General features: G+C 45.4%; 1 protein-coding gene across 2 annotated transcripts in view; it reads right to left on the bottom strand.

Moving 5' to 3' along the window:
- The window catches only part of LOC119456308 (nephrin-like), a 311,635-nt gene that overhangs the window by 46,126 nt on the left and 243,609 nt on the right, over positions 1–21,900 (bottom strand). For both annotated transcript variants that reach the window (XM_037718006.2, XM_049669715.1), the window contains exons 6-7: positions 13,243–13,296; positions 9–356 (exon numbers count right to left, since the gene is read on the bottom strand). In XM_037718006.2, coding sequence (XP_037573934.1) covers positions 9–356; positions 13,243–13,296 — 402 coding nt within the window. The remainder of the gene's footprint in view (positions 1–8; positions 357–13,242; positions 13,297–21,900) is intronic.

Consider the following 21,900-nt stretch of genomic DNA (forward strand, 5'->3'; position numbering starts at 1 on the left):
ACACCAACCTATCACTTCCAAGGACACGACATAAGTGTGCGTCCTCGCCCATCGAAAGTCCACACGACACTTGAACTCCCCGGCGTCTTCTGGCCGCACGGGGTCAATGCGGAGAAGCGCAGTCGGCAGGGCGCTTGTGTTGAAGTCGTAGCGTCCGCCGAGGTCAGGGCTCGGGAAGTGCTTGGCTCGCTCCAGTGGGGAGTTGCGAGCGTCTACACTGTAGAGGGGCCCGTGAACCCCAGACTTGGACCACAGCACTAGTGTCACGTTGTCTCGGTCGTGGTTAGACGCCGGCACCGACAGGTTGCACGGCAACTCCACGGCGCCTTCCACCACTGCCGTGAGACGAGGGACCACTGCGTGACACGGATGAGTTTTGATGACACTAATCTACTTGCTGCAGTATTATAGTACACCGAGCATTGTAAAATTCAAGCGATACGATTTCAACGACAACTGAAATTTCTTTTCCCAGGAAAGTCCCCTTATTGAACCGGCTATCTCAAAGAGGTGCTGCTGTATTATACAGGGGGTGTTCTGCACCGGCTACATCTTGTTACACTGGAAAACTATACGATTCTTCCGCATCATGAAATGATACAGTCGAAGTTTTCTTTCGCTTTTTGTTATGTTGAGAGATCGGCAGAATACATCTTCGCCCCTGATATGCAGCTCTGTCACTTGTTGTACACCTAGAGACATAGTAAAATAAATGTGTACAATCTAAAACACGAACGACAATGTCATGCCTAAACACACTACAGTGAACACGCCGCAATCGTAAGGTAAATTGAACTTTTACGATAAATTAGTGAGACGACGACGCTTGTGAACCCATCAAAGAGAGTTTATAATCATTGACGCCATTGACCATGTCATGCTCAACAGTTCAATTCTTGTGAAAGAACCGACGCTAAGCATTGTCACGCTCTGTAGGTACTTGAGAGCGAGGCCATCTGTTACGCCAAGCGCTGATGGCTTCCTGTTCAGGACGTAAGGTGTCCGCGCGACCGCAGATATTTTCTTGCCTCCGCTTGCAACAAGGACTATGATCACTGGCGCCCTCGCGGTCAGCTTTATGAATACGTAAGGGTACAGGACGAGTTTAAATTGCATCTAATGATAAGCACTAAGTAAGTTTAGGCTTTTTAAAGTATTCTTTCTGAGCTGTATATTCATTAACTTCGCAATGATCATTTGATTATTAGAAGAAAAAAATTATGGCCATACTTGTTCTTCCTTTTTTTTTATTCCGCGCAATAACGTAGTTCCACTACATGAGTGCGACGTCATGGATTTAAAAGCGTTTCTGCGCAGCGTAGCAAAGGTTCTCGAAACTTGTACAAGATCAGCGTTTTGCTCCTTTTAAATGTAATACAAGTCCTTTTCTGCAGAAAAAAAATAAGTAGAGCGGAGTAGATGCTGTAAAAATTCATGACGTCGCAATGAGCTGTTGGGGGAAATTCGAGGGTGCATCGCTACCGTCCTTCGTTAAGTTTTTATTAAGCCTTTTCAGGCTTACCAAGCCTCCTCTTGCGGGAATAGAAGAGCAATTTATAAATACAGGTCCACTTACTTTTCTATTTAATGTCCCTTTAGGACACCACGATGGTGACCTTTATCCACGCACTACAGCGCGTAGATGGTCTTCAAGTAGGTGCACGCGAAAAAAATAAAAATAAATGTTCTTAGTAACCGAACGCAAGATGCGATCATCTATAGATAATAATTAATCTCCTTATATGATCTTATCAAAATCTTTAGTGAAAGCGACAAAGCGATACACCAAACAAAAAGACTGACAACCCGCACCGGGGATCATAAGATAACGTTGCAGTCATCGGGGTAAAATTGTGAGTGAAAGCGCCATAAACTAAGCGCGAAGCACAACATTGAGAAATTGGAAAGATAAATTCATTTGTCCTTCGGACAGTTGCTATAATTGGCGCACCTGGCTTTTTTCCTCTTTTTCATTTTTTTAATACCAGTGTTCCCATTGTATATGAATTAATTGTCACCATTATCACACTGAACCGAAAGCGCCGCGAAACCTCGCCTTAATCGTCAGAAAAACTTTAGTTCAGTGCGGAGCGACTTTTTTTGGCAAGCAACATATGTTAGCTGCTATTCTTGATAAATGATCTGAACACTGCACTGAGAGCCTTTGCAGTACAAGGATGCTACCGGCATTCAGAAATAAAAAAGAACCTTTAGATATGTGTTTTCTGTCTAGCTATATGGCGTATATATCTCATTACACGAAGAAAATGATTGCTTAAGAACATCTATTAACGGGCTAGCTGGCATTTCACTTTCCTTTTTCTTATCACAGACGAGTTCACCCTAAGGTACGTATAAGAGCACCTCAAATCCTTTTCTTCACAACCCCGGTGCGTATTTATACTCTCAGTCTTGTGTCTCCTGCATTGTTGTGCTTTCGCTTCATCTGCTGAAAAATGAGCCAGGAGGCAATATGCTAAAAGCAAAAAATTAAATATGCAAATATGACAATTAAATATAGCTACGGCTCTTAGGAAACGGACCTTAAATATACAAATAGAATTTTACAGATGACGTACGATACGTAACCTCAAGAGAAAACATTTTGCGCTCTCGTAAACGCAAGGCTGCATTCGGGTTTACACTGTGAAGTTTCGAAGCAATCCGTCTTCCTTATCTCTAATGGCCAGTAACGTTTGTTTTTGCAAAAGTAGTTTCGTCAACATTTATCAAACCTATCTTCCTAACTCTTGTAATAAGCCATCCCATTACTTCCAACTCTTCGAATATCATAATTACTATATTTAAAGCTTGAATATTCATTTTCCTTTTCAGACAACTCTCTTTCCACGCTTTGGCTACATAGAGCTTTCGATTTCCTGTGCGTTAGAGGGGAAAAAAACCCGGGAAAGGGGGGGGGGGGGGATTCAGTTACAAAGGAACAAATTAAGCAGCTGAAGTCAACCGACATCCTATTGCTGGCGCGATTTCTTTTCTTTTCTTTTTTTGTCTTCTAACGCATACCGACAGACCACGCTCTGATTCACAATAGCGTATGTCACACGTTTCCTGAATCGTGTTTCTCTATAACGTATCGCTTTCTCGAGCCACCTCCGACGTGCATAAGGAGAACCGAAACACGTTCCCTAGTCCGCGCATGCGGCCACGAGAAACGACACCAGCCACACAGAGACAGATAGAGAGATAGAAAAAAAATTTAAAAAAAGAACCGCAAGTCCGTGACGGAGAGATCAGCGCTGGGTTATACGGGAGCTCCGGGCCCAGAGAACAGCGGGGTGCGCGTGTTGACGTAAGGAGCGCGCAGAGAAGAAGGCAAGCCCGGGTATACGTGCGACCATCTACAACAAAGCAGCGCAGTGCGGCGGGTGGTGGCTCCCTGAATGCAAACGTGACGCGGCGTTGATTCGGCACCACTGCCTGCGTCGTCGTGTTGTCACGCCTTTGCGTTTCGCCGCTTCGAGACAGAGCTCGCGCGCGGTTCAACTTGCACATTCGCCTACTCTCTCTCTCTCTCTTTCACGTTCACGGCGTTCATTTGCGTGTATGCGAGGGGGAGCTCGAAGGGCCGCGCATTCCCTGCTCCGTGGCTCGCTTCCAATCCGAGGAACCTCTGGGGAAAGGATCTCCCTGCCACTGTAGAAAGCTGTATCAGTCTTTTTTCCGATACACGCTTCCCCGCACAGCCGCGGCAAGGACGTGCGTGGAATTGCGGGCAAGGCTTCGACAAGCTGCACGTGACGAAGGTCGCCCGACATCGGCCCAGCCGGGCGAAAGGTGGAGTGAATGCGATCGCCTGCCTGGAAACGAGCTTGGCTGACGGCAACGGCGTTGCCGAATAGGGAACGAAGCCACGAAATGGGGTGCCGTTCTGTTGTCTTTGTACGAATACGTATTGATTTTATGTTTCGGAATAACACCGAAAAGTATGCGACGCCGAGGCGAACTGGGGACAGCTACTAGGTGCTTGATGGAAAAAACTTGAATGCGAGACGACCAATATATTATAATATGCTCAGGTGAGTTGCGAGAAATATCTCGCTGGACGCAAAACTTTCAACAATGGCAAACGAATCAAACAGAATCACAACGCAGAAATCAATACCGTACGGAATTGCGTGTAGTTGTTCAATGGTTAAATGGTGGGCATTAAATCATATCACGTTTACGCAAGAAGTGTAAATCAGATCGCGTATTTTGGTATGCAGCTATAAAAATTAGTGTTCCACTTATGAGAATGCACAGGAACAAACAACTTAGAAAAAATCACAGCATATCCACGAAGTGAATGATGATGAGTGGGCGAAGCACCGGGGGATCATTCGGTTAAACCACAGCTACGGACGAGTGATGAAGAGAGCGCGCGTCGGGAACGAGAGAGAAAATTACACCATCTTCCCGTAGGGGAACCCTGAGTAGTATGCGAAGCAGCCATGGGGTCGACTCAAGGTAGTTTTATCAGCTGTATAAACTTGGACATGCAGCAGCACCAGCAACGCGCAGAACTGTTGTCGACGCCGTCGGCGTTTTGCCCGCGTTCGCACCGAACGCGCGCAAAGTGGAACCGGAACCGGAAGTGGAACCGGAAGTGGAAGCGGAACCGGAACGCCATCTAGTGAACACTTCATAAAAATACAGGGGGCTACATACTACTACTACTACTACTACTACTACTACTACTACTACTACTACTACTACTACTACTACTACTACTACTACTACTACTACTACAGAGGAGGGAACGACCCACACCCTAAGGAGCTTCGCCCCTAAAACCGTTTAGATACATTTTCAATGCACATTAGCGCCACCAAAGCTTCGCTCTGTCCCAGACCGTTTCTCACTCAAAAAACTACCCAAAGTTGTTGAAGCCCCTATTACACCGAAGTTATTGCACCCATGTTATCACACTCGAGTTATTACACCCATGATTACCCGTAATCGTGTTGTCGTGCAATCAACAAAGGCGGAGAAAAGACAAGCAAGGACGACCTCAGGTGTCTAATCAAAACCAAGATATTTACCACATTTCTTCCAACGTACAGCACAACAAATGTTTGCTGGATTTGGCAGTTCGGCATTTCAACAGGCAAGCCTATACCGTTATATGCTACTGTAACATTAAATTTACCTAAACAATCGGAATCGACTTTCTTTTTTCTTTTCATCCACAGGCAAAATTTTGTTTCGCGCTATTCCATTAAAAATGCTTTCAACTTTTCAACTGGTAGCGTTGTTGAATTTAAATGAGAACTTACCGAAAATAACACAACTACTCCAATTCGCAGGTTATCTTAAAATGCAAATCTGTCGCATATTTGTTCATTAGTGTATCTTTTTTTTTCTTGGAGTTGGCTATCCGAAGGCACTGTTAAAAAGCCAACGTACCTTAAAATGAAAAGCGAAATAAAAAATGCAGGCACATAGGAAAGCCTACAAGCAGAAACGCCAACGATACACAAAGAATGAAACATACACTATTAGAGCAGATTCGTGCCACATTCGCGATGCACGTATATCTATACATCTCGCGCACACATGGTAGCAAGCACTTTGGCTGCGGCAGGAATTCCTACACGTCCAACCCAGCGTCGAATTAAACGACCTGGCTCGTGCGGAACGTGTCCGTTTGTCTTCACACGTCAAGCGCTTTCACTAGAACACTTACCGCTTTGTGCTACGCGGTAGTTTCTCAGCGACCGTGTGAGAGAAGCGCACGTCAGGGCGGAAATAAATGGTGCCTTCGAAGTTTGTCGCAGCGTAGCTGTACACGGGCGAATTCTCGAGGGCGAAATGGAGTCCACGTGTGCAGTAAATGAGACGGAGTTCACGGGTGGGAAACCCGGGCGCCGACATGGCTCGAACCGGGGCTGCTGAAGTTTTGCTTTTTCGGGAGCGAGAAGTGTCAATTTTCTTTGCCCCCACTGTACTCTGCGCCGACCGAGCGCCGGGTGGTTCGGTCGACCACGTGATTCAATGACGCGTGTCATTCAGGCGAGTGGGGACTTTGCGCGACGCCGCTGGGTTCCAAATGGCTCCTAACTTTGAGTGGGAGTTCCGGGCACCTTTTGCGAGAGGCAGAAAGAAATTTGTTCAAGTAGGTGCTGCTACGAGCGTTAGTTCACCGCGAAAGAACTGGGACATGGATGCACGTGTTTTAACGCAATGAGCGTACAAGACGTCTTTGCTTTTTGGATTTTGGTTGGTATGAGAGTTTTCCGTACACTACTCACGCAAGCAACAATAGAGCGTTTTAACTCAGCCTTCCTCACGGCCTGCTTTATTCACACTTCATGTGAGCACACACTGCATAGAAGTTCGCTGGTCTCGCCTTTCTGACAAACTACTGCGGCCGAGGAACCACTGGCGTGGTCAGCGTACCGAAATTAATGAAAAGAGGAACTTTTTTGAAACTTGGAAGAAATAAATGTTTTTACTATTCATCAAGAGTCACCTTGAAGGAACGGACGTAAGAAGGCTAATCACGTACATAATTTCATTTTAAAATTGGATAAGTTTCCTGCGTATTCAGAAGCCCTCATAAGGCAGGAAACGTAAGCTGACGTTTTTTTTTTTTAATCGATCAGGCTGGGGCATAACTGAAACACTAACACGTATTATTACCGACATGCTCTGTGGAATAAAGTGAGGAAACTCGCAGTCAATTGTCAGGAAGAGAGAAGTAACGAATGTATGAAACCAAACTTCCCGAGCCCATCGACAATTCTTCGACGTAGGAAGTAAATCTATGCTGACAAACTTCCAAAGCTCTTGGTAATAAGTATAAATGTATTCTGTCATTGGGCTGGTTAGGTAAATAGTATATATATATATATATATATATATATATATATATATAAACTTTATTTGGCTGGAAAATATTTAAAGGATAGCGGTGGTATATAGTAAGGAACCTGAAGTGGCCCGTTGATAAGCACGCTAACCAGTAAAGGCTCGACCAACCGGAAGGTTATAAAGCATGCAGAAGGAAGTGGAAGAGGGGGAAGATAAAGTAAAAAAAAATGCAGGAAAAATATAACGCTAACATGCATCTAGCAAGTGCAAGTATATTGAAGAACGTGAAAAATTTAGCAATGCAGAAATGCATTCGTAGCGTTCATGAGCCGAAGAGAAGAAGGAAGCAGAAACATTTCAGGCGTCTAGTAGTAACGAGAAACTAAATGCTAAAATGACTAAAAAAGAGAGGAGAGATTGAATGAGAGTGAAAAATGCAGTAAAAAAGAGAGAGAAAGAAGAGTAGGCATAAACTGACTATTGCTACGACTATAGCTATAGATAAGAGTTGCTAAAGTTGAGCAATTTTCTAGCATGTACAAACCTCGCTCTCGCCTCGTAAACGCGTAATGCTCGTAGGCGTCGACAGCGACCGCCCTTCCTGTGTTGGAGCAGCAAGAAGATATGGCGAAACACTGTGAGATCACGAAAAGGTTATACAGAGGACAGGCATCACAGTGAAATGACACTGCAATATTATAATAAGGGATAACAAAATTATAATATAGGGATAACATTGGGTCGTTACTCAATTTATTCTTGCGTTGCTGAACTTTGTAATTTTGTTTCACCTTCGGAGCAACGGCAGGCGGGAAGGACTAAGCCGCTGTTTCACCTCGAGAACTTCCTAGAATATAAAGTGCTTTTAGATGTGCTATAAAACACGAGCGCAGTTAAATTGACGCATCTCTCGGCCTTACCACGCATGACTGAAGACATATCTCCCATGAGATTTGGCTCCTTTATACTAATGTATCTACGAAGAAAGAGCCAAATGTCATAAGGCATCAAATGTCATAAGGCTGCTATCGTATTGTGGACAATTACCTCACACATTATATTTTATTCAAGTACACTTACGCCCACTCCTCACTTCTAGCGTTAACTACAAGATATTGGTTTCTTATCCGCGTTATATGGTTTCGAGGCTCATTTGGCGCATTTCCACTTTAGAAACGCAATTACGCTTAAGTCTGTGGAGATAAGCCAGACAGCTTATCACGTATGATAGAGTCATCAAAATGAACAGTGTACGCGCGGCGTTGTTCGTAGCCGCCGGACTATAGACATATATGAAGATAGCGAACAAGTTGAAGTATTCAATACCCCAACAGCGGTAATACCACTACAGAGACATGAAATCGTCGCAGCCTGTGTAAGAACAGGCCATGCTGGATATCACGCGTGCCACATCCCTTCATGTCCCTCTATATCAACGCACCTTTACGGTAAAGTCGCGTTTCACTCCCTTCATGCGACTTCCAGAAGTATAAGTTTTAGCGCACCTTCTATCGCGACACTTAATGCTCGAAGTATGCCTGCATCAACGCAGGTCACTGCGCGGCCTGACTTTTCAGTGAGCCATCGGACGTGTCACCACCATAAGGCAGACAACGATGCCCGAAAACTGAGGGACTGGCGCGGGGCTCTCAGGCGACCTCGCGCGTGCACCAACACCGAGCCATCTTCCTCGGGTCTCAAAACTCTCCAAGCTCGCGCGCAGCGACTGTGACAGTTTCGATCCAGTCTGCCGAGGGCTTATGCGGCTCACACGCTGCACTGAGTGGGAACGCTATCGACCCGAGCCTCTCAAAGGCGCGGAAATGCGAAGAGGAGTGTTAGCAAAGAAGCCGAAGCAAGGGAAACGGGCTGGAATCGCGCCAAACTCTTTTCGACGGGCGTGTGTGCCGCTCTCCCTTTTTATGCGGCCGTCATCGAGAGAATCTTCGTTAATGCCACGTCTTTCATCGTCGCTTGGCATTCCACCGACCGCACTCCCACCGGCACGCGTGTGAACGCTTTTAACAGGCTCAGGTCGGTCGATCGGTGCCCTGCTGTGACAATCTGTTCAAATTCGACATTATGTATGAACTCGTTCTGACATATGCGGAACCTATTGCAGCCCTGATTGACGTCGTCGCGGGCTACATTCTCCGCGCGTTCCGAACTGTAGACCGACTTTCAAAACGATCTCGTGTACGCAGGTCGCTTCTTTACAGTGCGTACTTTTTAACGCGAAAGCGTTAAGGGCCCCGTGTCGCAGAAAATCCGGCGTCGGCGTCGGTGTTGGCGTGGATGTCAGCGTCCATGTCGGAGAAAATCACCCTAACCACCCCGACCGCGCAGGCCCTCCGCGTAGTGTGAGGTGTTAATGAAAAAAAAATTGAATTTGTCACAGTGAAATTTGTCAGAAAAATGGTAAAGTACGACTTAACCTTAACCAGCAGACATGGTGGCGTCGGACTCTTATTTGAATGTACGAGAAAACATAATTCTGTTACGAGAAAACTCAAACACAAACCCCTTTTGCCAGCATTTCTACCATACCAACAGCGGCGCGCTCGGGTATGCTACTTGCGAAAATCTTATCCAGATGGCGTTCGCATCCTCGGCAGGTTGGAGAGCCTTTTTGTTGCATGTAGGCTCCCTACGGTAGGTCAAATTGGGAGTTGGCCTGCCTAATGCGTTTGGGACACGCGCGCTCGTCGGGGCAATAGCAAGCAAATAATAAAATAATAGAAAAAGGTCCTAGGGCCTTCACATTTTAATATAAGACGACTTATATTGCCCCTAGAAAAGCGTCTTCCGAGCAATGCATTTCTGTTTAAAAGTGAAGTCAACTTTAAGGGGATCGGTGTAAGCTTGGTCTTTGTAACCTGGCTTTCCCACGTTCAGTGTTGCAGTGAAACTAACAAAAAAATGCGATGCAAACGGGTCCCGATAATGCTATCACGTTTCACTCTTAAATGCGAAGCTTAAGCGTCCTCCAATTTTTACAGCTCTTTACAGTGTCGTACTTTTCAGATGCTTAGGCTGTGTTTCTTTTTCTTTTTTTCTAATGTGGGCCCTATGGTTGAAAACGTTTCTGCTACGTGCTAAGTGCTTCCTACTTACATTCAGAGGCAGTGTTTTTAGTATGTGGGTTAAAAGTATCAGGAACACATGTTTTAAAAACGGAGATTTATGGCAACATACAATTTTACGTGTTTTAAACTGAAATCAAGCATTTACATGAGCATACAAGGCTATTTTTTTATTATTGGATGTACTAGCGCGTGGTCTAATGTGGAGACGAGTAAAGTATTTTTATTGCTTATTAACAGAAACACAACCTGGTGCTGTAGTCTCCAATCACCTGCTGATAAATCACTGTATCAGGTGAGGCAGAACGCAATGTTTGATAACATTACCTAGAGAGAATAGAATTCCAGAGAAACGACACTCTTAGCGTAGACGTGGAGCCAGGGTTCCCTCAGTCCACTACTTAAGAGAGCCGGGCTTCACGTACACACTATCAGATCATCTCTTCTTGCATAACGTCAATGCGAAGTAGAGAACTGGGTAAGCGTTCAAGTAGTTTCCAGCAACCTCAGTACACAGAAAAGGTGTTCAGGGAAAGCCTCAAACAACTTAAAGCATAATAACGATGAAAGCCCCCCGAAACCGCATGAAATAACAGTCGACACTAGCCACAAGACATGCCTGATGCGTTCGTATATGCTTGCTAATGAACGCAGCATAAAGTGAACGAGACTACGTTAAATTTAGCGATCGAATGCGAATCGTATGCAGTCCATGGTTGCATTACACTATCATACTCGAGTTTTTTCGTACAACTATGGGATAGCAAAGCAGAATGTGCACCTTGGGAATATTCCGTTCATTGTGAGACGTGACCAAAAATATATGGACAATAAACACCGATGTTAGACTTTTCGTCGCCGGAAGACGATGAAGAGCGTTCGATAGGGTCTGACAGGCAACAACAGCTGCTGCATTCGGCTGTACTCTTTGTGGTATATATTATCGCACGTGTTTTCTTGCTTTCGCCGTATCCTTCGAGAACCAGAAACTAGAAGTGGTGAGTTAAAGCAGCGTGACAGCGGTGACGACAAACAAACACGAATGTGGCGTGGCGCGTGGATGAGCACAGTATCGCGGCGCGGCATACTAAGCGCGGTTCCTACAGGAAAACGTAACAGCTCTGTTAGCTTCTGCACGCCCGCCCAGCTCTTTCGTTCTCGCCTATCTACCCTCCCCCGCTTCCTCTTTCTACTCGAGATAAAAAGAAGAGAGAAAGGGGGGGGGGAGGGGGCGTCAGACACGTCGGGCTGGCGCGCGTTGCGCGTATCCTCCTGTATATACTACAGGAAATAGCGCATACATATTCGGCAGCGGAAGCACAACGACTGTGCGCTGATGCCGCGCAGCGCAGCCGGCGTGCAGGCCATGTCGTATATAGCGTTTGGGTATCGTCTCAGAGATTAAAAGAAAGAAAAAAAAACTTAGGAAAAAGAAAGAAAAGAAGAAAAAAACGCCGGAACGCAGAACGCGAAGGTTGCCCTAGGGTAGGCGCTAATAACAAAACGAAGACGCAAGAGACGCGCCAGCACGACTCACTGGGCGCACGAATTTGTCCGTGTGCGTGCGGGTGTGTGCTGCCTGCCTGGTGCCGAGGCTCTCTTTGGCACCGGGCACGGGTCGGCGCGTGGGGGCGGGCAGTTCGTGCTCAATGGCGTGTCGCCGCCACTGGCGGAGTCGTGTTTATTCCGCGCGGCAGAGCGGCACACGTGAAGCCTGAGGGGGTTACACCCGGCAAGGCGAGGGCGAAGCGGGTAGGCGGGTGCAGTGCGGCACCGGCTCTCAGCTGCTGTTGAGCGCTCGTGGAGCCGGTGTTCGCCCGTCTGGTGGCTTTTCCGGGCACCGAAATGCTGCGGCAGGAATGCGGCGCCGGCGTGTACGAGTAGAGATCGAGTGAAAGTGTTTCGTGGTACACGACTGCTGAGGCACCCAGTGTGAGTGAATGTTTGTGTCAATGCTCTCGGCGAATGACTGCCTGTTGAAGGCACCTCGCCCTTGTTTCTTTTTGAAGTTCATTTCTTAATTTTCTCGAAATTGGAAAGCATTGAAGAAGAGGTACCTCCTTGCAGGAGGGCTGATTTGGCAGCTATTTACCTGCCATTTTCGGTTATGTTTGGAATATTGAGAGTTACAAAACTGTTGAGTTAGAGTGAGCAGTTGTCAGACACGAAGATAAAAACGTGAAAAAGATCATTCTCGCATTCGTTTTGCGTGTTCGTGGATTGGTTCATTGCTCGAGCTCCTGCACACAGCCATCGCATTAGAGGGAAGAAGATAAAAAAAAGGAAGGCAATAAAATGGCTGCACGGAAAGAACAAGAAGCACTCCATCTGATATATGCGATTCTGCCGGGATTTCGCAGCCTTTTTTGTCAAAATCACAGCACAGCCCGGAAGACTTCTTTCATTTCTTTCGCTTGAAAAGAAAGCCAGTTGGAAACCTCATACCGCCTTTCCAACTTTCTTTACTTCAACCTCATTCTCCCCTCGAACAGGTGAGAGCGTTTTCACAGGGGCGCTTCTGCACGAGTTATCTGAATGTCTAAAAGTCAACACTGCTGCAACTAATTTTCGCATTTTCGACAGCTAACGAACATTCAGCAGTCGATTTCGGTCTATAGCTCGTTCATAGTGAAAAAGTAACTTACTGCACAAAATACAGAAAGGGCTGCAAATAAAGATAGGACAGACCGCAGACTACCTACTTTTATTCCCTGTAACACCAGGAAGCCAATATGAGGTTATAGAAGATCAATATAATGCCCATGGTTTGTTTTATGTCAGTTGGTTCACAACGGACTCACAATGAAACTCGGGCGCTCCCAATTATATTAGATAATGGGAGAAATACTTCTTGTGCGACGCATCGCGGTCTGTGAAGAGCAGAAAAGAGTGTTGAGACATAACGCTTCAGAGTAGTCATTACATAATTTTTTAAATGTTCCTACACACTCAGTATTTGCAATATAAAAATACTTGCACTGTCCAAAGTGTTTAAATATGCCTGCCCTATTTGCAAGATACTTCATGGGCCATTCCAGAAAAGAAGAGCAGAATAGAAATCTCACTCATGAAATGCGATACCTTGAAGAAAAACGCCCCTGACGCCTATACACACAACACTCCTGCATTCGGATTAAGTCGCCTGCCAGGCAGGCTCCCGAACTACGAACTTGACAAGGTGAACTTACGCACGTCGTGAGATGAGACGTTATGCTTCTAATCTAAAAATTATGCTTTCTACTTCTAAAACATGGTAAAAATGGTAAATAATGTAGAGATAAAGTTCAAAAACTTAGATTGCTTGTCCGCAAATCGCGGGAGAAGTATACGAAGCATAATTACTCACTTTGGGTTTCGTCTGTGACTGTTGTCATTGTGCGAAGCTTGATACCTGGAACACCTGAAAAGTACAAGATAAATCTTAGGCAAGATATTACAGAGCGTTAGGAGAGCTAGACAAAGCATTAAAATTCAGAATTAGAAGGTATAAAATGCAGGAGAACTACCCCCGCGAAATTGTTTTTATTATTTTGCTTATTTTTGTAAAACGAGGCGATGATGCCCTTGCGTTTCTTAATGCTACCTTTACAATTGGAAAATCAATTACATGCCTCCGTGAAGTGAGTACGACTTAACGCAAACAGACCCCTGTATTTACGTCAATTCAGCAATAAATGGTACTTCTAGATGAAATTAAGAAACATGCACAGCAAAGGATACGCAGAAGTAATATATGGACGAAAAGACGAAACACTATAGAGGAAGCTGAATTATCAAGTGAATTTACTCACAGAATGAAAAAAAAATTTAAAGCGTTAGCTTTTCTTAGTCGTTGCATAGTTTTGCGCCATTCGCACCGAACGCAGTGGTGAGCCAATCCTTCAGATAGTGCAGTCTACAGTTCTCATGGATGTGTGTGCAGCTGAGACTAGTTACGTCATCATGCCACTGGCTATGCGCCATTGTCGTCAACCAATCGTCGAGTCACCGTCATCATCACGTCATCGTCGTCATACGGTGGCCGTCGTGCCACCTCTCTTCATCGCAGTTAGATTGTCGCCGACATTTGATTCTCGTCATACACTCGCGTTCACGCCACGGTCGTCATCCCGTTGTCGTCATACCGCCTTCGTCGTTCCATCGACGTCACTTTCTTGTTTGTCATTTCATCGTAATATTTTCCCGTCATCACTCAGCCTTGATTAGGACGCCGTTGTTAGGACAACGTCGTCGTTCCAGCTTTCCGATATGATTCTCGTCATAGGGTCGTCGTGACGCCGTCGTTGTCCTATATACTCATCGCCATCCCACGTTCCTCACGCCACCGTCCTACCACTTCCGGCTGCGCAAGTAAATACCTACAAAGCCCACCGAGCACTCCAGCATCGGAGAGGAGCGTAATAGTCCAAAGGAGGACGCTACACAGAACATCCTTAATATCATTTACAATGAAATGTCGCGGAAGAAGTAGGACTTGCAGAACCAAGTGCAATTCGGCGAGCTTGAGATCGGGAGCAAGAAAGCCTAGCCCACACTACAGCTAACGCTTTAACATTGGAGTTACACGTTCATAACCGCCGTTTGAGATGTTTTAAACCAAAGCAACAGCTAAACATTATTCTTTAGGGACACGCGCCATGCTCTAACATAACAATCAGTGGTAAAGTGTTTTCCATGAATGCCAATTATCTGTCTGTAAAAGCACCATCATGCGTTACCTCAGACACAACACTTTTCTTTTTAGTATCTAAAAGGCCGACGAGATTTGCTTGGTTTTCTTATCTATTGAGTTTACGAAAACTGATATCTGTCCGAAGGCCAACTCATGAGTGCAATTATTACAATGGGCGCCAAGCTCTCACGCTCTTACAGGGCCTTTCTTTTCTTTTTTTCAAGGTTCGGTAGATCCTAGTGGAAAATCACGGCACTATCCTAGATACTTATTGCAGATAGGGGTGCATCAGACGAATACACAAGCCAGGCTTTAACAGCGTAACGTCTTCAAAGGAGAGGCAGAGATATAAAGAAGGTGGCAGGGAGGTTATCCCTCGTCGTGCCCAGTTTAGTACCATACACGTGGGGAAAGCGAAAGGCGGAAAGATGCAGAGTCAGTGTGCGCGCATTTCACTCGCGTGTATAGTTACAAGCACTCGTCTAGTCCAGTTTTTTTTTTTTTTCAAGGAGTGCATTAGCGTTTTGGTGGCATTGTGCATACTATAGAGATCTGCTCAAAATATTTAGTCCACATAATGGCGCCAGACAGTAGTAATCGCGAAGAGTGAAATCACCTGGACAGGTTCCTAGGTCGTACTCAAGGTACCACGACCCGGCTGGGATAACTTTCAGTAGAAGTTAGCAATCTCTGATAGAATTTAACCCTGCGCTACGGATAAGGTCAAATCGCTGCGACTAAATGCGCTGTAACTCCCCACCCTGTTTGCATTTTTCCCAGCTGGGAGTGACGTCAGACAATGAAGAAAGGAGAAATTGAAACGTTATCGGCACGACAGGACCACATCCGTAAGAAATCCGAAGTGTCTCATCCAAACAGAGATATCCGGTTCTTTATTTTAGTTGTAATAATATTGGCTATTTGAAGTATAATATTGAAGTTGTAATAATATTGCACCAATTTACTTCAATTGCCATTGTGCGCTTCTTAGCACGAGTTGCGCCGAGTGACACTATCTCAGCGACAAGGGTGACGCAGAGGCGCCCAACTAAATTACGAAGGGAGAAAATAAGGAAAAACCAAACGGATCGTCAGAAAATACCCCCCCCCCCCCCCCCCCCCCCAGTAGCAGCGCAAAACAGCAGGACTACTTATTTCATTACCTAGTTTATGGTAAACAAGTGCTCACGGCCACCTCTCTCTCTCTCCCTATATATATATATATATATATATATAGAGAGAGAGAGAGAGAGAGAGCACGCCACGCTTTCCGCTGGCACGTCTTAGCGAATGACAGCCGCTCAGCGGTCGAAACTCATAAGCCCTAGCCGGAGAGTTCTCGACCCTTGAGGGTAGGCGCGCTAGTAATTGAATATTTCGTGGCAGTTTAGCGCTTTCAGGTGACTAGAGGCCTATTGCGTCACAACATGGTATCTGCCGGGTGTCTGCATAAGCTCAATGCTGGTGGTCGCAGAAAGTGTTCCGCATACCGAATCGCACTTGGGCCACTTTGATTCGATTACGGCGTTGCAAAAAAATTAATCTATAGTGAAGTGTCAGTTTTGCGTCATACCCCAGCTGCAGTTTATTTCCTTTTAGTACTTTCCTCTGTCTACATGCTTGCGTGTTTGAAAAGCGCGGCTCAGTGGCTATGGTGTTGGGCTGCTGAGCACGAGGTCGCGGGATCGAATCCCAGCGAAATGGGGGCGAAATGCGAAAACACCCGTGTACTTAGGTTTTGGTGCTCGTTGAAGAACCCCAGGTGGTCCAAATTTCCGGATTCCCCCACTGCGGCGTGCCTCATAATCAGATCGTGGTTTTGGCACGTAAAACCCCACGATTTAATTAATCTTTTTTGAAAAGCTTGGAGCATTGAATGCATGACATATCTCGCGATGCTATTTGCGCCGCCGACTCCCAACGTCTTTTGCCACTTGTTTCTAAGGTTAAAGCTTTTCCACCATTGACACACAAAAACGCTTTATCCGCCCTAGTTTTTGCATCTGTCATAAAGTTGAAATTTGCGGCCGATAGCAAGCAGCTTTTTCATATCAAGTGGCCGCAGGTATAGACTCGGCGTCAAAAGTTGACTCTCCAAGGCATTTAAGAAAAAAGAAAAGTGTCATTATTTCTGTAGCCTGGACACCCCATCCTGAAATTCAAATTTTCAGCCATTACTACTATTATAGTATGTGCCAATAACACATAGTTGTATTGTTTTAATGGTCGTGGCTACAAACTAATCGGAAAATCTGCCTTTTCTCTGCCGCCACGAACCGTAAGTTTTTGACGGTTTCTTCCCCAGTGCCTGTTATCTATAACTCTCTTTTATGTTTATTTTATTTTATTGTGGTGCATTTGAAATGAACAAAGATTGCGTACAAAATGAAAACGCACTGGGGAGCAAGGTATGCCGTATAACAACGAAATCATGTTTATTTATTTATTTATTTATTTATTTATTTATTTATTTATTTATTTATTTATTTATTTATTTATTTATAAAAATACTTTCAGGGCCCAAAAGCACTACAGAAAGGAGTGCTAAAAGTAAAGAAATAGACGTGCAGCTAGCAATAGCAATAAAAAAAAATGTTTTGATTGCTGCGCTCACCCCGACATCGTTATTTGTTGTTTCCGACCCTTCTTACAGCAAGAGACATTTGGAGTTCTTATAGGGAGACACGTCCTCAAGAAGAATTCAGAGCGGTAGAAAAAAACAAACAAAAAAACTTGAGAATGCGAAATGCCCTGGGACACAATGCACGCTGCCGTGTGTTTCCTTCGGCAAACGCGAAAAAGAAACCCTCGCGATTGGTTGCGCTGCAAAACGCTGTTGACACATGTGACACTGGGGCAAACAACCTTTCTTACGTTGGCCCCCGCTCGGGGTGCAACGCCTTCATGTGCGCGCGCCGCCGCTGACGGGATATTTGCGCAAGGAAACTTCCGAGCCATGGCTTCGACGATGACGACGAGTCCTGATGCGTGGGCGAGCGAAGCGTACGTTGCTGTGCGCCTCTCGAAGTTGCGTCTGCCGATGACAGAGTCGCCTCGAGCGGGGCCCGTCCGCTTCTCGGGTCGATGCGTTTCGTTCGTTTCTGGGGCGTCGGGACAAACACGACGTGGGGCGACGACGCAGCGGAGTTGGGCAAGAGCCAAAAAAGAAAAAAAAAAGCAATATACACGGCGACGATTGAGAGAGCCAGACGAGACGCGTGGCTTGAAATAAAGGCAACACTACTTATGGATTTTTGGAAGAATAGAAGTGTTTCGGGACAGAAGGGCATCGCTTCAAAGTGCCGCAGCGAAGGCGATTGTGCTCGTTAATGAGTCATACAAAGAAAAATAATAAAGCAGATCAGAAGAAGATGTTGCAATCTGTAATACAACTGAGATCGTTGAATTAAATGCTTTACAGCAAACGCTGATGTGTGGACAATTGCGTTTATCTTCATTCTATGTAACGTGTTATCTCATGCGATATTATGTTTATCCGCCCGCATATATCACATCTTTATTCTCACGCATTTTTGTATGCTTACGCACTACACCGCTCACAAGCTATGACGAATTGCAAACACTAAATGAGGCGGATGCACAGTACGATCAAATTCATTGGTTTTACGTGCCAAAACCGCGATATGATTATCAGACACGCCGTCGTGGAGGACTCCGGATTAATTTTGACCACCTAGCGTCCTGTCTCGCGCACCCAATGCAAGTTATACGGGCGCTTTTGCATTTCACCAACATGGAAATGCGGCCGCTGCGGCAGGGATTCGATCCCACGCCCTCGGGCTTAGCAGCGCCACGCCAAAGCCACTACGCCAGCAGGGTGGGTAAGGGAACAATGACGATTACAAAGAGAAGTACGACACATAATTATAGAAACATTTAAGGATACTGTGCCTCTTGTGTCAGAGTGCCACGTACCCATTCTTACGTAGTATCAGCCAAAAATGGGCACACATGTATAGTGGCGCATACAGAATCGCTAAATTGAAGAAAATTAAGTAAATGAAAGAAACCGTTGACCATATTGCACTACTCGATTAAGAGGTCTGCGTGCCTTGGAGCACCTATGAGTTGGCATTATATGCTCAGGTATAATGCACGAAAACATTTTTTTAACAAAGATTTGGCAGTATTTTTTGTCGGTCAGGATGTGTGGATAACATAAGCCCGTCTTCTGGTTCCTCAGTTCAGCACACATGTGAACTTCGTATGTAACCATACATGTAATCTTCGCAGATCGCAGCGTTGATCGCAGAAATGATTTACCATATTAAGCGCTATTGCAAGTCTTTGAGTTGTCACTTAATTCGTTCCTCATGCAGTGATCGGCTAGACTCCTGGTTAACTGCGTTGGTAGAACGACCACCCCGGAAAGGTTTTAATCCCGGGTTTGATCCCTTGACCAGGATAAATCATTCTGCATCTGCGAAATTTTCTTTCTGAGAAACAAGTGTAAGGGTTTCCGGTGTGGCAAAGTTTCCCTTTTTAGAATGTCTTAGAGGCATGAGTGTCTCCATGCTGTACTCCGTGTCCCCAGCCTAATGAAACTGCCACGACGTGTATGCAGCTGCCCTACTTACGCTGCTAACAAACGTAGGAATGCGCAATTTACGGCAAAGAACCTTTCCATGTTCTAGTCTCTACGGGAATTGCTGCGTTAATGAACGCTCGCATCCGAAGACTCTTTGGTATATACTAAGCTTGGAACATGCGTATAAGCTGGGGCATTATGCCGCAGTTCTGGACTTCCGATTACGGCACCGTACGTGGCTTTCACGCGTCAACGGAGGCTACGTACTCGGACGGAGGATATTGTCACAATGGTTGCAACTGTAGTGAGAATAGACACATTTGCTCTCATCAGAGCTTTGACGTCTGATTATAGAACTTGCATACAGTATTCACCTTGTACGCTGCATCAGTTCCTTTGTTACGATGTTTTGCGTGAATGGGTGCGTGTGTGTGTGTGTGTGTGTGTGTGTGTGTGCGTGTGTGTGTGTGTGTGTGTGTGTGTGCGTGCGTGTGTGTGTGTGTGTGTGTGTGTGTGTGTGTGTGTGTGTGTGTGTGTGTGTGTGTGTGCGTGTGCGTGTGGTGTGTGTGTGTGTGTGTGTGCACGCGTTTGTGTGTGTGCGTGCGTGTGTGTGTGTGTGTGTGCGTGTGTGCGTGTGCGTGTGTGTGTGTGTGTGTCTGTGTGTGTGCGTGTGTGTGTGTGTGTGTGTTGCGTGTGTGTGTGTGTGTGTGTGTGTGTGTGCGCGTGCGTGTGTGTGTGTGTGTGGGTGTGTGTGTGTGTGACCAAGCCCACGCGCATGATATACGCACCCACGCACAATGATGAATTTGCGTATAATTGTACGTCGAAATAGAAGTACATGCCTTTGTGGTTACACGCATATACCGAAGGCTTTGGCTGCTTTTAGATTGACGAAAATTACTCGATCTGCGCCTTAACCGACTACTTGTCTGCTTGTGATCCTGCTTTTGTATTCGTACGTTCGGTGTGATTCAATCCAGCTGGCTTCAATTCAGTTCTCTTAATATTCTTGTTCCGAGATAATGATGTTAGCCTTTGCACTGGGCATAACGATTACCGCATCTTGCAGTCTTTATCAGTTTAGAGCAAAATTTCCCCTCAGAATAACTTTTTTGCGTCGATAAAATATTCGTTGGAGACATGCACCAGAACGAGGCGGCAGTTCATCGGAACCCTCGGCTGCGCCAACCAGGTAGTGGTTTCACAAGTATAGAGCTCTTCTCAGAAACTTACGATCACTTACGATCTTATATTACCTTCCAGGATGGTTGAGTTGTTCAAAATGTTCATTCGTGTTAAACATGGCCTGGATTTTGGCCAGTTATAAATTCATATGTGCATTTGCGCCAGTGCGCATAGAACCGGACTGCAGCGAAATGGTCGCAACCACATGATGGCTGATAATTGGTGGTACTCTGTTTGAAACGCTAACTAGATTGTAGGATATTAGCGAGATGAGAACTATAAGATTGCTAGTGACCTCCCGTGAATCCCACCTTGACTTACGGTAATACAATTTATGACTTTAAAAAGCAGCTGTCAGACAGTGAGAAAAAACCGTAATAGTCGAGTCACGTTTCCATGCGACCGCCTAGTAGTAATGTATCTTTCTGTACTGCTTTATTTTTTCTTTCATGGCTTATCCGGAAATTAAACAAAAAAGAACGAACCTGACACAAGATGTGTGCTTCTTATACCATCCTTTCCCATTTATGCTATAGTTTTACCCATGAGAAAATTGACTAGGACGTATAAGAGCACCCATCCACAATGCAATCTTTCATGTTTCCCTTGTGTCATTACCTTTCCGTTCGGTAGTTTGAAATTTCGTAAATATTGACTGTAATCCGGTTTGAATTTGACGCAATTACTTCACATGAATGATCGGGTAGACTAAGGTGGTCAATATTTATTAACATTCTTATGAACGCAATAGAAATTTTACTTTTGCTGGCTTCATTTCCTGTTTACTTCCTATTGTTATTTCGCACAAAACACAGTGCATGTTATACGTGCACTGTGTTAGGAAGCATGGAATTGTGTGCTAATACTAAGGTTCTCATCGCTTTCGTAACATCAGTGTAAATATTTCCTATTCGTAAACACAACGCAAATACTAATTTTATCTGATAAATGCAACAGTAAGCTGAATAATGTGGTGCCTAAAACGTACTCTCATTTTTTTCTTAAACCACACCGCACGTTGCAGACAAGAAAAATAGTGATATCAGTGAAGAAAAGATAATAGTGGGCCAGCCGAACGTTGCCTATAGCTGAGCCTCACAGCGGGACTTCTGAACCATGATTATAATAAGCTGGAATAATAAATAATATTTTAACATCAGTAAGATTTCCTTCTTTCTTCCGCCTACGGGTTCTTCTATCTTGACGTTTCTGTTTGTCGTCGTAGTCATTGTCGGCCTTTTCTTAATCCGCTACACTGTTCTCTAGCTTCGAAATTCAGGGACTCAAAATCGTGGATGTCAATAATTAGAAGCTGAATTTAATTGCAGACAGACGGAGGTTACACTGCGAGTATGCAGTAAACAAGGAAAGCGAGTACACTATAATGAATGCGGCTGAGCAAAGGCCTCGGGCAGTCCGTCGCTCCGATCGGGGCACTTGGAAGACCAGTCTGTTGTCTCTCAAGTCTCGGACCACACTGCCAGCTCAGCCGCGCATACTCTCACCCCCAGCATCAGGACAATGTGTCCGGGCTCCATAACTCACACCAGCGGTGGGCGCCACTCGAAGCTACCCAGCGGCCCACGCCATCTCGGCCC

Source organism: Dermacentor silvarum, chromosome 6 (genome assembly GCF_013339745.2).
Source record: "Dermacentor silvarum isolate Dsil-2018 chromosome 6, BIME_Dsil_1.4, whole genome shotgun sequence".
NCBI classification, from domain to species: Eukaryota; Metazoa; Arthropoda; class Arachnida; order Ixodida; family Ixodidae; genus Dermacentor; species Dermacentor silvarum.